The sequence below is a fragment of the Narcine bancroftii genome, chromosome 5 (genome assembly GCF_036971445.1).
Source record: "Narcine bancroftii isolate sNarBan1 chromosome 5, sNarBan1.hap1, whole genome shotgun sequence".
Taxonomy (NCBI): domain Eukaryota; kingdom Metazoa; phylum Chordata; class Chondrichthyes; order Torpediniformes; family Narcinidae; genus Narcine; species Narcine bancroftii.
Window position 1 is genome coordinate 16,716,649 of NC_091473.1, and position 17,110 is coordinate 16,733,758.

The window sequence follows — 17,110 nt, forward strand, 5'->3', positions numbered from 1 at the left end:
GATCTCCATCCTCAACCGATGGTCAGAACACTTCCAATCTCTTTTCAGTACCAACCGCTCAGTCCAAGATTCCTCCCTGCTCCAGCTCCCTCAACAGCCCCTAAGGCTAGAGCTGGATGAGGTTCCCACCCTGGATGAGACATATAAGGCAATCGAACAACTGAAAAGTGGCAAAGCAGCAGGTATGGATGGAATCCCCCCAGAAGTCTGGAAGGCTGGCGGCAAAACTCTGCATGCCAAACTGCATGAGTTTTTCAAGCTTTGTTGGGACCAAGGTAAACTGCCTCAGGATCTTCGTGATGCCACCATCATCACCCTGTACAAAAACAAAGGCGAGAAATCAGACTGCTCAAACTACAGGGGAATCACGTTGCTCTCCATTGCAGGCAAAATCTTCGCTAGGATTCTACTAAATAGAATAATACCTAGTGTCGCTGAGAATATTCTCCCAGAATCACAGTGCGGCTTTCGCGCTAACAGAGGAACCACTGACATGGTCTTTGCCCTCAGACAGCTCCAAGAAAAGTGTAGAGAACAAAACAAAGGACTCTACATCACCTTTGTTGACTACCTATCTACCTACTAACAAAAGTGATAGGATGCTAAAGAATCCATATAGCATGTTTGTCTTCATCAGTCAGAGCGTTGTGTTTAAACATTGGGAAGTTGTGTGCAAATTTTGGTTTGGCTGCTTTGGGATATTGGAAAACTGTGGAGGCTTTGAAGAGGATGCAGAAGGGGTTCACCTGGTATGTATTAATCATAAACAGAGGTTGGATATACCCTGTACTTGGATTGTTTTCTCTTGGAGTGTCGGATACTGAGGAAAGGCCCAATTTTTTTTGTTCAATTTTTAATGATACATCATGGTAGAAGACTCTTCCAGCCTATGAAAACTATGCCATCCAATTACACCCTGTTTAACCAACCAACCTCGTACATTTTGGAGGGTGAAAGGAAACTGGAGCACCTGTAAAAAATCCAAACGGGTCATGAAGAGAGCGTACCAACTCCTTACAGACAGAAGTGGCTCTGCAATAGCTGTAGACTAACCTCTAGGCTAACCATGCTGACAGAAATGTATAAAATTATGAAAGGTATAGTAAGGCTAGATAGCCTTTTTCCCAGGATAAAAATGTCACATATTTCGCTTTAAGGGAGGGGAACGTGAGAGTGTCAATTTAAAATTTTTTAATTTAGACGTACAGCAAGGTTGCAGGCCATATCAGCCCACAAGATTGTGCTGTGCAATTTAAACCAATTAACCTGCACCCTGGTATGTTTTGGAGGGTGGTAGGAAACCAGAGCCCCCTTGGAAACCCACGTGGATACAGGGCGAACGTAAACTCCTTACAGACAGCGCGGGATTTGAACCCCAGTCCCAATCACTGGCACTGTAAAGGTGTTGCACTAACCACTTCACCATGCTGCCCCAAGTGAATTTAAAGGAAATTTGTGGATTTTTTTTAACAATAAGGGAGGAAGGTTCCTGGAATATGCTGCCTGGGGAGGAGTAGAACCAGATATGATAGAAACTTTTAAGAGGCATTAAGTCAGAAGCGTGAATAGTGAGGAGACAATAGGATGAGGACCATGTGCAGGCAGATGGCATCATGATTGGCCTGTATTGCCTCTTAATGGAACCGTGGACTGGAATCTGTTTATCAACATACCATTTAGTGCATGTGTCTTACCCCTATTTGATTTTCCATAATGTATCACATTGTACTCATTAGAAATTAAATTCTACCGGCATTCGATAGCCTCGGATTGCCTTTCTCGCTATCCATGACTCCAACAACTTTCATGGCTCCCTTTAGACTTGTGAATCATCATACTGATGTACGTCACAAACAACAAGAGTCCAACATGATTCCTGCAGTGTACAGCTGGCCTACAGATTTACAATTGAAAAGTTTGCTTTCACCACTAATCTTTGCTTCCTATTACAAAATAAATTTTGTTTCAAATTAGCCAGCTTTTGCTGTATTAATTTTCTGGAGCAGTCTACAATATCAAACGCCTCACTAAAGTCTGTTGCCCTGGCTTCATCAATATTCTTCTTTACCTTTTCAAAGAATTCTTTCTAATTGATAAAGAAAGATTTCCCCTGAATAAAGACATGTTGACTATCCCTGATTAGTCTTTTCCTTTTCAAATGTTACATATTACCAAGCCATAGAGCTTGGTATTTTCTCCAATAATTTGCCTACCATTGACGTAAGGCACACTGGCTTGGTTACTTGGTTAATCTCTTCAAACTTTCTTAAATAAAGGATCAGCATTAGTTAATCTCAAGTTTTACACTATTTTACCTAGGGCTAAGGAAGATGCAAAAATCTCAGTTAAAACCCCAACAATCTTCTCCATTGTTTCCTGGAACATTCTGTGTTAGAGATCATCCAGCCCTGGGGACTTATCCACCTTTGTGTCTCATCACTTCCTCCTGAATACCACCATCCTCTTTAAACTCACTATCTTCCATATGCCTCTCCTTGGTGAACCATTCCCACATTGCCTGCCTACACACACAAATTAATCCTTTGGTCCATAGGTGTACCCACGGTTTCCCTGGCTGTCATCTTGCTTCTGGAACTTTAAAGTAAGAGCTTCGCAGAAGATCCACACAGTGGAGCATATAGGGCACATAAATTCTCAGGCCCAGAGAGAAAGCTTACTACTAGCCACAAAGGTGAAATAATAACAGATCTTCACGCTCTAATTCAGGATTTATTCAGTATGAACAAACAGCTCAGATATGTCCAAACCAACAAATAACTAATTAGAACAAATAACACAAATAGAGCTTGACTCTGCCCTAGTGGGCTACATTGTTGCATAAGGAGCTCTGAGTGATTCTAGTTTAAATACTGGTGCTTTGAAAGATTAAATCAGTGACTTAAACTTCAAAAATTTCTGTGTATTTAGCCCTATTCTTTCCCTTTCTGGGAGGAATGAGATGTGTGCAGCACTCTCAAATTAGTTCTCAAACAATTAGCCAAACTAAATTTGAGAGCACATTAAATGCATTCCCTTTATTTTTAATCTCACAATTTACAATAATTCTAGTTTTATTTTTTCCTCTAAATGGCCACTGTAAGATAGGAAAAAATAAGATACAACAGTTATCATTGTTTTAATTTTTGCTGCAGGATGAACCCTTCAGTTCCCACTTACCTGAAGCACTCTTCAACATCTCACGGTTTTTACTACACAACCTGACCAAAGAAACTCCTTTGGGGATCTCCAAAGTGTATCCTTTTGCTATCTGAGCTACTTCCTGTTATGATAGCTTATGACAGATTACATTGGTTGTGTCATTACAATTATTTTGATATGCTGTGATCATTACAAAATTGATGATAAAAGGCAAGACCAACACTATGATTTATTTGCCATGTCGTTTGCTGTATGATCAGTGCTCTGGACTTTTTGCAGCGATCTATTTATCAAAAGCTTGCATTTGTTTTGTTTTATGTTCCTTTTATATCCACGGGCTTCTCGCATTGGGGCGATATTTATTTTGAACCCTCACTATTTTCTCTTTTAATACCTGAAGGGTTCACTCTCTCTTATTGGACTTAATCTGATTTGAAATGCATGTCCAGAACTTACCTCTTCTGTCCTTTAATCTGTTAATATCTGAATTTTGTTAGGGTCGTTGTAAATTCTTTGGGCTCGTGCTGTTATTTTTCTACTTTTCAGAAAGTTTTGGCTGTCCTATGCCCTTCTCGGGATTTTGATGAAAGCAATTGCTCTGCAACTTTCTAGTATTGAGGAATTACTTTCAGCGGAGTACTTTTCTTTTTTGATTCCTAATGAAAGATCTTGGCCCAAAATACTGACTATTTTTTTGCCTTCCATGGATGCTGCTTGACCCACTGAGTTCCCCTGGCGTTTGTGTGCCAACGGCATTATGCAGTATCCGAAGACTCTCTGGTTTATCTTGATCTTCTTTTCCTTTGTTCAATCCATTAACTGTCTTGCCATTAACTGTGTATATTACCTTTATATTTGACTTGACACACTTAGATTAAACTCCATCTCTGCTGTACCTGTGACGGATTTATATCTCATAGAAACAGAAACAGAAGATAGGAGCAGGAGTAGGTCATTCGACCCTTCTGCCTGCTCCGCCATTCAACGAGATCATGGCTGATCTTAAAGTTCAGTACCCCATCCCCGCCTTCTCTCCGTAACCTTTAATACCCTTATACTGAAGAAATAGATCTAATTCCCTCATAAATAGATTTAATGAACCTGACTCTACTGCCCTCTGTGGCAATGAATTCCACAGATTCACCACCCTCTGGGTAAAGAAATTCCTCCTCATCTTGGTCCTAAATGGTTTGCCTATTATCCTCAAACCATGGCCCCGGGTTCTGGATTTTCCCATCATTGGAAACATCCCATCTGCATCCATTCTGTCCAGTCCTGCCAGAATTTTATAGGTCTCTATGAGATCCCCTCTCAATCTTCTAAACTCCAGCGAGTACAATCCCAATTTGCGCAATCTTTCCTCATAAGTCATTCCTGCCATTCCAGGTATCAGCCTGGTGAATCGCCTCTGCATTCCCTCCATTGCAAGAACATCCTTCCTTAGATAAGGTGACCAAAACTGCACACAATACTCCAGGTGGGGTCTCACCAAGGCCCTGTACAGCTGCAGTAAGGTATCCTTGTTCCTATACTCAAACCCTCTTGATATGAAGGCCAACATAGCATTTGCCTTTTTAACCGCCTGCTGTACCTGGATGCTCGCCTTCAGAGACTGGTGTACAAGTACCCCTAGGTCTCTCTGCACTTCCCCATCTCTTAATCTATTGCCATTCAAATAGTAATCTGCCCTCCGGTTTGTATTACCAAAGTGGATAACCTCACATTTATCCACATTGTAGTGCATTTGCCATGTATCTGCCCAGTCCCTCAGTTTATCCAAATCACACTGGAGCTTCCTGACCCCCTCTTCCGTGCACACAACCCCTCCTAGCTTAGTGTCATCTTGTGATATTCTCTATTCTATCCACAACTCCACCAATCTTTGTGTAACCTGCCAATGTACTAACCAATCCTCCAGTATTTTCATCCAAGTCATTTATTGGATCATCATAAACATCAGGGTTCCCAACACCAATCCCTGCAGAACACAAGGCTTCCAGGCAGAATAATACCCTTTGTCATCTCTGGGCTAGACAATTGCATATCCAAATGATCAATTCACTGTCAATCCCATGCCTTCTGTATCTGCTGGGACCAGCCTTCCCAAATGCTTTACTAAAATCCACGTGGACAATATACATTGCTTTGCCTTCACCGATCACCTTTGTCACTTCCTCAAAAGAAAAACTCAATCAAATTGCTGAAACATGACCTGTCCTTCAGAAAGACATGTTGATTGACTATGACTTTTCAAATCTGCATAATTCCTATCCGTATTTTTTCTAGCAGTTTTCCTACCACTGATGTGAGGTCTATAATTTCCTGGATTATCATTTTTTTTTTCTTGAGCAAGATTATAGCATTTAGCTACTCTTCAGTCCTCTGTGACCGCTCCTGTTGCTAATGAGGTTGCAAAGATCCTTTGTTTCTTACCTTGCATCTTTCAGCATACTGAGGTAGATACTGCTCTAAGCATTCAGCACCACCTCTCATGATCACAAAACTGCCCTAGCACAGGAATGTTCTCCACATGCTGCTCCCTATCATTGTCTATGTCCTCCTTTGTAAATACCAATGCAAAATATTCATTTAGTACTTCATTTTTCATTTGACTCCAAGCAGACCTTGAGTGATTCTGTTCTCTCCCTTGTCACCCTTTTGTTTTTTAAAGTAATAGAAAATGCCTTGGGATTCTCTTTTATCCTGCTCAGCAAGGACATCTCATGACCTCTTGGCTTTCTTGAGCTTTCCTGCAAACTTTGTATTCTTTCAAGGTCCTGTCTGGATGTAGCTTCCTGAACCTTGCATATGCCTTCTTTTTGTTCATGATCTCTCTCATTATCCAAGGTCCTCTTACTTTGCAATCTCAGTCCTTCCTTTGCAAATGCCGGTCCTGGACTTTTTAAATTTAAAATTTAGACATACAACACATAACAGGCCATTTCGACCTATGAGTCCATGCCACCCAATTTACACCCAATTAACCTACAAAACCCAGTATGTTTCAAAAGGTGGGAAGAACTGGAGCTCCCAGGGAAAACCCACACAGACACGGAGAGAATGTACAGACAGCACGGGATTCGAACCCTGATCCCAATCGCTGGCACTATAAAGGTGTTGCACTAAACATTAGTCCTTAAATAACTGCCATGTGATAGTTGTGGACTTGCCTGTTAACATTTGCTCTCAGTTTACTACCCTAGCATCTGTATCTTCTTTTAAATTTTTTTTATTTTTCACACTATGAACCATATTCACCAAAATACACACAAACATTTCCCTCTTGAATATATACAGTGTCATTTTCTCCCCTTTTTCCCCCTCCCTTCCCTCCCTCCTTCCCACCCCCCTCTCTACCCACTAAACATTCAACATATACAATACAATAAACCCATTAAACAATGTCATCACACAATTAAAATAAACAAGAAAATTGTGTCATCTACTTTTACACATTGGGTCAGTTCATTTCGTAATCTTCTCATTCTATCATTTTAGGGGGTGGAGGTCCGCGGTAGGCCCTCTCTGTTGTATTCCATGTACGGTTTGCAAATTTGTTCGAATACTGTGACTTTATTTTTTAAATTATATGTTATTTTTTCCAATGGAATACATTTATTCATTTCTATGTACCATTGCTGTACTCTCAGGCTCTCTTCTGATTTCCAGGTTGACTTTATACATTTTTTTGCTACAGCTAAGGCTATCATAATAAATCTTTTTTGTGCTTCATCCAATTTGAGGCCTAATTCTTTACTACTTATATTACTTAGAAGAAAGATCTCTGGATTTTTTGGTATGTTGCTTTTTGTGATTTTCTTTAATACCTAATTTAGATTTTCCCAAAACTTTTCCACTTTCTCACATGCCCAAATTGCATGTACTGTTGTTCCTGTTTCCTTCTTGCAGCAAAAACATCTATCTGATACTGTTGGGTCCCATTTATTTAACTTTTGGGGTGTGATATATAGCCTGTGTAACCAATTATATTGTATCATGCGTAACCTCGTGTTTATTGTATTTCTCATAGTTCTGGAGTATAGCTTTTCCCATTTTTCATTTTTTATCTTTATGTTTAGATCTTGATCCCACTTTTGTTTGGGTTTACAGCTTATTTTATCGTTCTCTTTCTCTTGCAGCTTGGTGTACATGTTTGTTATAAATCTTTTAATTATCATTGTGTCTGTAATCACATATTCAAAGCTGCTTCTTCTGGTAACCTCAGCCTGCTTCCCAATTTATCCTTTAAGTAGGTTTTCAGTTGGTGGTATGCAAACATTGTACCGTGAGTTATACCATATTTGTACTTCATTTGTTCAAAAGATAATAAATTATTTCACAAAAAAACAATTTTCTATTCTTTTGATCCCTTTTCTCCCCCATTCTCTAAAGGAAAGATTATCTATTGTGAAAGGGATTAGTTGATTTTGCGTCAATAATAATTTTGGTAGTTGGTAATTTGTTTTTTTCCTTTCTATGTGAATCTTCTTCCAAATGTTGAGCAGATGTTGCAGTACTGGTGAACTTCTATGTTGCACCAGTTTTTCATCCCACTTATAAAGTATATGTTCTGGTACCTTCTCCCCTATTTTATCTAGCTCTAACCTGGTCCAATCTGGTTTTTCCCTTGTTTATAAAAATCTAATAGATATCTTAATTATGCTGCTCTATAATAATTCTTAAAGATTGGTAGCTGTAAGCCCCCTTGTTTGTACCATTCTGTTAATTTATCTAGCGCTATCCTCGGTTTCCCCCCCCCCCCCCTTTCCATAAGAATTTACTTACTATTTTCTTTAGCTCATTGAAGAATTTATCTGTTAAGGGAATTGGTAACGATTGAAATAGGTATTGTATCCTTGGGAAGATATTCATTTTAATGCAATTTGCCCTTCCTATCAGTGTTAGTGGTAAATCTTTCCAATGTTCTAAGTCATCCTGTAATTTCTTCATTAATGGCTGATAATTTAATTTGTATAGATGGCCTAGATTATTATCTAGTCTAATACCTAGGTATCGGATTGCTTGTGTTTGCCATTTAAATGGTGATTCTTTCTTAAACTTTGTGAAATCCGCCTTATTCATTGGCATTGCTTCACTTTTATTTGCGTTGATCTTGTACTCCGATATTTCTCCATATTCCTTCAATTTCTTATGTAATTCTTTTATTGATAATTCTGATTCTGTTAAGTCTACTATGATGTCATCTGCAAATAGACTGATTTATATTCCTTCTCTTTTATTTTTATCATTTTATTTTATTTTCTGTTCTTATCAGTTCTGCCAAGGGTTCTATAGCTAAAGCGAACAGAAAGGGAGATAGTGGACATCCCTGCCAAGTTGACCTGCTTAATTTAAATTGGTTTGATATATATCCATTTACTGTCACCTTTGCCAATGGTCCCTTATGTAATGCTTTAATCCAATTAATATATTTCTCTGGTAGGTTGAACCTCTGTAGTATTTTGAATAAATAATTCCATTCTACCCTGTCAAAGGCTTTCTCTGCATCTAAAGCAACAGCCACTGTTGGCATCTTATTTCCTTCTACTGCATGAATTAGATTAATAAATTTACAGACATTATCTGCTGTTCGTCTTTTCTTAATAAATCCAGTTTTATTATTTTTGGTACACAATTGGCCAATCTGTTTGCTAATAGTTTTGCTATTATCTTATAATCTGAGTTAAGGAGAGATATTGGTCTATACGATGCTGGTGTTAGTGGATCTTTCCCCGTCTTTGGTATTACTGTAATTGCTGTTTTACATGAATCTGGCATGTTTTGTTTTTTCAATCTGGTTCATTACTTCCAGGAGAGGAGGAATTAATAAGTCTTTAAATGTTTTATAGAATTCTATTGTGAGTCCGTCCTCTCCAGGTGTTTTATTATTCGGTAGCTTTTTGAATATATCCTGTATTTCCTCTATTTCAAATGGTTTTATCAATTTGTTTTGCTCCTCCTTGCAATTTCAGTAGTTCAATTTTAGCTAGAAACTCATCTATTTTGTCTTCTTTCCCTTCGTTCTCAGTTTGGTATAATTGCTCGTAGAATTCCTTGAAGTTTTCATTGATCTCTTTTGGGTTATATGTAATTTGTTTGTCCTTTTTCCTTGATGCCAATACCGTTCTTTTAGCTTGTTCTGTTTTAAACTGCCAAGCTAGTATTTTGTGCGTTTTTTTTTCTCCTAGCTCATTATGTTCTTTTCCACCTTATACGTTTGTAGTGTTTCGTATTTTTTTTTGTCCGCCAATTCTCTTCTTTTTGTTGTATCTTCCCTTGTTGCTAGTTCTTTTTCTGTACTTACTATTTCCCTTTCCAGCTGTTCTATTTCCCAATTGTGTTCCTTCTTCATCTTAGTTACATAACTTATTGTCTGCCCTCTGATGAATGCTTTCATTGCTTCCCATAATATAAATTTATCTTTGACTGATTCCATATTTATTTCAAAGTACATTTTAATTTGTCGCTCAATGAATTCTCTAAAATCCTGTGTTTTAAGTAGCATGGAGTTTATTCTCCATCTATACGTTCTTGGTGAGATGTCCTCCAGCTCTATGCTAATAACAGGGGTGAGTGATCCGATAACAATCTAGCTTTATATTCCGTTTTCCTAACTCTCCCTTGGATATGGGCTGACATCAGGAACAGATCAATTCTTGAGTATATTTTATGTCTACTCGAATAATATAAGTTTTCCTTCTCCTTTGGGTGTTGTCTCCACCATATATCCAAAAGTTGCATTTTCTGCATTGATTTAACCATAAATTTGGCTACTTTGTTCTTTCTGCTAGTCTTTTGTCCAGTTTTATCCATCTTTGAATCCAAATTAAGGTTAAAGTTTCCTCCTATCAATATATTCCCCTGCGTATCTACGATCTTCAAAAAAATATCTTGCATAAACTTTTGATCCTCTTCATTAGGTGCATATATATTGAGCAAATTCCAAAATTCTGAATATATCTGACACTTTATCATTACATACCGCCCTGCTGGATCTATTATTTCCTCCTCTATTTTGATTGATAGATTTTTATTGATTAATATAGCTACACCTCTTGCTTTTGAGTTATATGATGCTGCCATTACGTGCCCTACCCAGTCTCTCCTTAATTTCTCGTGTTCCACTTCAGTTAGATGCGTTTCCTGCACGAATGCTATATCTATTTTTTATTTTTTCAGTAAATTTAATAGCCTCTTCCTTTTGATTTGGTTATGTATTCCGTTAATATTTATAGTCATATAGTTCAACATGGCCATTTCATACTTTGTTTACATCTCATTTCCGCTTCCTCACGACCACCTTTCCCCTTTCCCCATTTCCATTTCTCAGTTTTCTTTTTTTTGAATGACAACACTTATAAAACATAAAATATTTCAACCATTCCCACATCTAAAATTCCCTTAACCCCAAGTGTCCCCCCGCTCTCTGAGTCGCCCCTTGTACCTTGCCGGGCAACCACAACTCCCCTCTCCATTTGAACTGCGAACCCGTTTGCAAGTGTCAACTGATTTCGCAGTGACTGTTATTCACTCCCACCCAACCCCCTCCAGAAGACTTTTATCTTCACATTACAACAAAGCTCCCCCTCGTTTCTTCTTTTTCTTTTTCTTTTATTTATTTATTTTTAATTTTTTTTAACCCCTCCCCTTTTTTCCCCCCTTCTCCCTTACTTCCCTTTTCTTCCCTCCTTTAGTTCTTACTTATACATTATTTTTACTTCTTTACATGTAGTTTGTCGTCGTTCTTTGTTCTTGTTACATCTCTTCATCTCTCTTTCTGTCTTGCAGGCATTCTGCAAATTCTCGTGCTTTCTCTGGATCCGAGAACAGTCTGTTTTGCTGCCCCGGGATAACTATTTTAAGCACCGCTGGATATCTTAACATAAATTTTAGCCTTTCTTCTATAGGATCGATTTTGCTACATTAAACTCCTTCCTCTTCAGGAGCTCAAAACTTGTGTCTGGGTAGAAAAATTTTTTTTGACCTTCGCATTCCAGTGGTTTTTTTTTGTCTTCTCTCATTTTATTTATTGCCTTCTCCAATATATTTTCTCTTGTCGTGTATCTCAGGAATTTTACTAAAACATATCTTGGTTTTTGTTGTGACTGTGGTTTCGGGGCTAATGTTCTGTGTGCCCTTTCTATTTCCATTCCTTCCTGCATTTCTGGCATTCCCAGGACCTTTGGGATCCATTCTTTTATAAATTTTTTCATATTTGTTCCTTCTTCATCTTCATTAAGGCCCACTATCTTTATATTGTTTCGCCTACTATAGTTTTCCATTATATCCATCTTCTGAGCTAACAACTCCTGTGTTTCTTTAACTTTTTTGTCACTTTCTTTCAATTTTCTTTTTAAGTCATTCACTTCCATTTCTACTGCCATTACACGTTCTTCCACATTTTCTAATCTTTTCCCTACATCTGTTATGACCAGCTCTATTCTAATTACTTTTTCTTCTGTACTTTTCATTTTTCTTTTCATTTCACTAAATTCTAGTGTCAGCCATTCTTTTAATGCTTTCATTTGTTCTTGAAATTTTTTTTAATCTATGTACTGTCCATTCATTTTACCTCGCATTCCTCTGTGCAGAGCTTGGTGTTCTCTTTCTTGTTCTGTGACTGCTCTTGGGTTTGTGTCTTCTATTTCTCTTCCTTGTATCTGTGTCTCTTCTGACTTTCTTGTTGAGCTGCTTGTCTCAGTTTGTTGGGTATTTTCCATGGTGTCTTGATGTTGGTCCTCTTCTTCTGGGTTAGTTATCTGTTGTGTCTCTAGTTTCCTTTTTTCTTTCTCCCCCATCCCGTTCCCGTTGCTTTCTTTATCTTCCAGCTGGCCCCCCCTCCCGTCGGTGTTGTCCTTGTCATGCGCAGTTGCGCACCCCTGTTTGCAGTCCTGTGGTTAGTGGGTCGCGACCCTGCGGGGTCTCCACTAACCTTGGGGAGTGTGCTCCTCTTTCCACGACAAGTCCCTGCTTTTTCATGCAGGTAAGGCCTTCACCATTCTCTTCCAGCGTCTTTCTTTCTTCTTTTCTTCCTGTTGTTTTTGGCTTTTCTTTCTTAAGTGCCATTTTCTCCACACCTTTATTTTTTATTTGTTGTGATTTGTGTGTCTGGGGCTTTGCTTTTTCTTCACTTTTTTCCTTCTTTTCTGGAGAGGGCTGGTATTCTCCTACCGGCCACTACTCCATCATGCGACTCCTCCGCACCTGTATCTTCATGTTAGAAATTGCCCTCTCTCAATTTTGTACAAGGACCAAGCCTATCTTGAAAGTTAAGGAAGAATGACCTCTATTCCCAACAAGTTCTCCCACTGAAACTCCAATCACCTTGACTGGGCTCATTTGCCAATATTGAGTCTAGTATGATCCTTTTTATCGTAAGGCTATCTACACGCTGCTTCAAGAAACTTTCTCGGACACATTTAACAAATTCTGCTCCATCTGAGTCTCTGGCACGAAGAACACCCCAGTTAATATTGGGAAAATTAAAGTCTCCCACTATGAAAGGGGTGGGCTAACTTGCTTAACACAAGATAATACATATAGATTATATAAAAAACTTCAGATGTTTGAGAGCCATAACAATCATGCGATCGCAAGTCACATCCACTAAAACTACCAGTGTGAGCACCACCTCATACAATTCCTGTCTCCGCTAACATATTTCTGTGAGCAGTACATTATATGTAAAAGAGCACCATGTGGCTCACGAGCACGGTTTGGCCACCCCTGCACTATGACACCCCCGTTACTCTTGCAACTTTCCTTAATCTGTCCATTTATCAGTTTGTCCCCCTCCTGGTGGCTCTTGGGAGGCTTATAGTTCAAAGTGATTGCACCTTTCTTATTTCTGATCTCTATCCACAATGCCTAAGTAGTTGAGTCCACCATAATGTCCTCTCTGAGTGCTGCTGTGACAGTCTTCCTAATTAGTAATGCAACATCTCCACCTCTTTTACTTCCTTCTCTATTGAAACCCTGGAACACTGAGCTGCCAATCCAGTCCATCTTGCAGGCCTGTCTCGTAACAACTGCAACATCATAATTCCAAGTACAGATCCTGGCTCTAGGTTAATCTGCCTTACCCACAATATCCTTGCATTAAAATAAATGCACTTCAGCTCCTCTGTCTCACTGTGACCATTCACCTGTTCCTTCCTGCCCTTCCTTTCAGACTTCTGTGACCCAGCAACTGCCATCTCCTTAGGTTTGTTCGTCTTACGGGCGGCTCTGTGGAGGGGGAGGCAGCTGCAGGATGGTTAAATATTTTCATAGAATGTGACTGAAAATAAAGTAAAATGATTTAAGGTTTATATATCTATGCAAGTGAAGTTTGTTTAGTGTAAGAACAGTATAGTATTTTTGTCTTTTTTCTTTTAACTGTTTTATTCTTTTTGCAGGTTTATTAGTTAAGCATTATAATTCTCAAGCAACTGGAAAATACACTTATCTGGCATCTACCAATTCCAATAGGTACCAGATACCAGGGGTTTTACTGTAATAGTAATGCAGTCTTGAACACCATGATAAGCTGGAGAGAGGCAAAATGTGATCTTGGACAGATTTCTTTCATGTGGAAGGAGTTTCAAAACAGAAATAACTATCTTTTATTCCTTAATTGTTCAAAGCAATACTTTATTTGCTCTTGCCAAGCAAAGTAAAGCCATGGGTGCATACAAGCTGGCTCGGCATGCTTATGACAAACTGCAGGGTCTACGTATTCCTACCAGATTCCAAGAGTCTATTGAGCTGGGCAGCCTAAGAATTCGATCCAAGCCATTCCATGACAGTGAGGTGAGGAGCCTTATCAGCTGTTGGCTGAAGAGCAGCACGATTTTTTAAAAATGTTTTGTTTTGTCATTTTCTTTATTCACAAAGAAAAGCTCTAAAACATGGAGCGAGGTGTTGAGCATTACAGTTGTGCATGAATGAAACAAGGTGTTTCAAACACACCCAAGATATTTCACTTTTATGATGTGCCATGGTAAAATGTCCCAAAGCAAGTATTGGAATAAAACAGGGGTGACCAAACTTGCTTAACAAAAAATAGCCTCGTATGATAAACCAGATATTTGAGAGCCACAAAACATGAAAAAAATGACAAGCACATTTTGTTACAAAAATATGATTTAAGTATTAAGAAATACATGTATGTAACATTTATTTGTGTATGTAGTTTTTAAACTGCTAATTTGTAATAGTTTCAATAATTGAGATTTGATTGTACAGGTCAGTTTGAAGTGGCTCAAAGGCTATCAATTTAAAAAACAGTAAGTTGAAGAGCAGGACATATCGAAACCTGTGTGACATCTGGTGAAATGAAAAACACAAGGTTGAAGAAATTTAAATCTGGAAACTTGTGTTGAATGCATATTGGCAAGCAGAATTACAGTGCCCTCCATAATGTTTGGGACAAAGACACTTTTTCCCTTCATTTTCCCCTGCGCTCCGCAGTTTTAAATTTATAATCAAATAATTCACATTTAATTAAAGTGCACATTCCAGATTTTATTCACAGTTATTTGTCTACATTTTGGTTTGACCCTGTAGAAATTACAACACTTTTTAAACATAGTTTCCCCATTTTCAGACACTAAATTTGGCTTCACAGGTATTTGTGATTACTTAGATATGTTTAATTGCTTCATAATGCAGGGATAAGAGAGCTCGGCCACTGCTAAAGCGAGCTTAATGAATTTTAATTGATGTTTAAACAGTCTCATTTTAGGTCTTGCATCTTCTAAATTCCCCATTAAAAATAATTCAGGTTATTTCCAGAATTTTTTTTCAAATTATCCAAATCTTCTCAGAAAGGCCTCACATGACCAGATTGAATGCAAGAAAGTACCTATTTCTTGACCATGTCGAAAACATTAGTGTGATATTTCCAATTTTAATTTTTGTGGAGTAAGGTATAGCTAATGCAAGAAGTTATATTGCATCAGCCGATAGCTTGCTTTAATTGTGTTGATCATGCTGTCCCAACATAAGTTGGACCAGCAAAATGGGACAATTTCTCTACCCAAATCTGATTCCCACCTTTATTTTGCTTTATCAAGCCCTTGTTTAGGGTTCCCACCTGAAATAAGGAATACATTTTTGAAATAATTTTTTTTGTGCTTCCCTTTCGAACCAGGCTCTATTTCTTACCAATCTTCACTGATCGTGGTCTGGAGGTGAGGAATCCATGATCCAATTACACAGTGGGACATTAACTCCCAAGTCTTGGAACTTGCTGATCAGTTTTGAGGGGATGATGGTGTTAAATGCCGAACTATAGTCGATACAGCATCTTGATGTATGCATCTTTATTGTCCAAATGTTTCAGGGCTTTTTGCAGGGTCAGTGAGATGGCACCTGCTGCAGTGATAGGCGAACTGGAATGGATTTGTGTCACTGCTCAGATGGGAGCTGATCTGCTTCTTCTCCAGTGTTTCAAAACACTTCATCACTGTGTTGTAAGTGCTATTGGTCATTAAGGCAGGTTACTGCACACTTCATGGGCACCTGTATGATTGACGCCTGTTTGAAACAGATGGGTACCATGTCCTGCTGAAGTGAGAATTTGAAGATGTCCGTGAATACCTCTAAGTTGATCAGCACAGATCTTTAGTACTCGCCCAGAAATTCCATCCAGGCTACTGCCGATTACAGAAGAATTCTCATCATAATGAAGAAAAACACACTACAGGAGACAGGTGCGGATGTATCAATGTCCGCAGAAGACTTCATGAACAGAAATACAGAGGCTACACTGCAAGATGCAAATCACTGGTTAGCCACAAAAACAGGATAGCCAGATTAGAGTTTGCCAAGAAGTATTTTTAAAAAGTCTGCAGAATTCTGGAAAAAGATGTTGTGGATAGATGAGATCAAGATTAACCTGTATCAGAGTGATGGCAGGAACAACATGTGGAGGCATAAAGGAACTACCCAAGATCCAAAGCATACTACCTCATCTGTGAAACATGGTGGTGGAGTTGTTATGGCTTGGGCATGGAAGGCGCACTTATTTTCATTGATGATGTAATTGCTGATGGCAGTAGCAAAATTAATCCTGAGATGTATCGAAACATCTGATCTGCTCAGGTATGAGCAAATGCTTCCAAACTAGGATGGTGCTTCATCCTACAAGACAATGATAGCAAACATAAAGCAACAAAGGATTTTTTCAAAGTTTAAAAACTGGAAAAATCTTGAATGGCTAACTCAATCACCCAATCTAAATTGAATTAAGCAAGCCTTCCATACGCTGAAGAGAAGACATAAGGGGACAAGCCCCTGAAATCCCCCAGAGAAGATACTCAACACCTGGTGATGTCTATGAATCACAGACTTCAAACAGTCATTACGTACAAGGGGCATTCAGCAAAGTACTAAACATGGCCCAAATATTGTGGTGCCCTGAAATGAGGAAACTGTTCATAAAAAGTGCTGTCATTTCCACAAGGTCAAACCAAAATGTACACAAATAAATTTAATAAAATCTGGAATGTGCACTTTAATCACATGTGAATTTTTGATTACAAATTTAAAACTGGAGCACAGGGGTAAATAAAGGAAAATAATGTCTGTCCTAAACATTATGACTATAAATGATGCAATAAACTCAATTATGTTATTTTAAAAGAGATTCACAGGCTTTAGAGATAGCAGTTGAAAAGGCTGTGATACAAATCCATATGTATTGTGGTTAAATATTATTTGGGACTCAGTTGTGCCCAATTATGGGCCCTATCCTTTAGGAAAAATGCCCAAGCCTTAAAATGTAAAAGTGGTCAATTCAGAGAGATGAATGAGGCTCAATCTGGAAAATGGGTTATACACTTAGAGATTTGCTTCATTTTTTTGTTTGTTTAGTTGGTTACTGTAAACTATGGCAAGTGCAAATGATAGAATCTAGGGGAAGTTAATGGGATTAAGGGAAGAATAAGTGGGATTAGTATAAACAGGC

The 17,110-nt window shown here is 38.5% G+C and overlaps 1 protein-coding gene across 3 annotated transcripts in view; it reads left to right on the forward strand.

Annotated features, from left to right (window-relative positions):
- The window catches only part of ift122 (intraflagellar transport 122 homolog (Chlamydomonas)), a 144,807-nt gene that overhangs the window by 107,393 nt on the left and 20,304 nt on the right, over positions 1-17,110 (forward strand). For 2 of the 3 annotated variants that reach the window (XM_069936891.1, XM_069936892.1), the window contains exons 23-24: positions 3,153-3,253; positions 13,785-13,950. The exons of the other annotated variant lie outside the window; for it this stretch is intronic. In XM_069936891.1, coding sequence (XP_069792992.1) covers positions 3,153-3,253; positions 13,785-13,950 — 267 coding nt within the window. The remainder of the gene's footprint in view (positions 1-3,152; positions 3,254-13,784; positions 13,951-17,110) is intronic. 3 annotated transcript variants of the gene reach the window in all.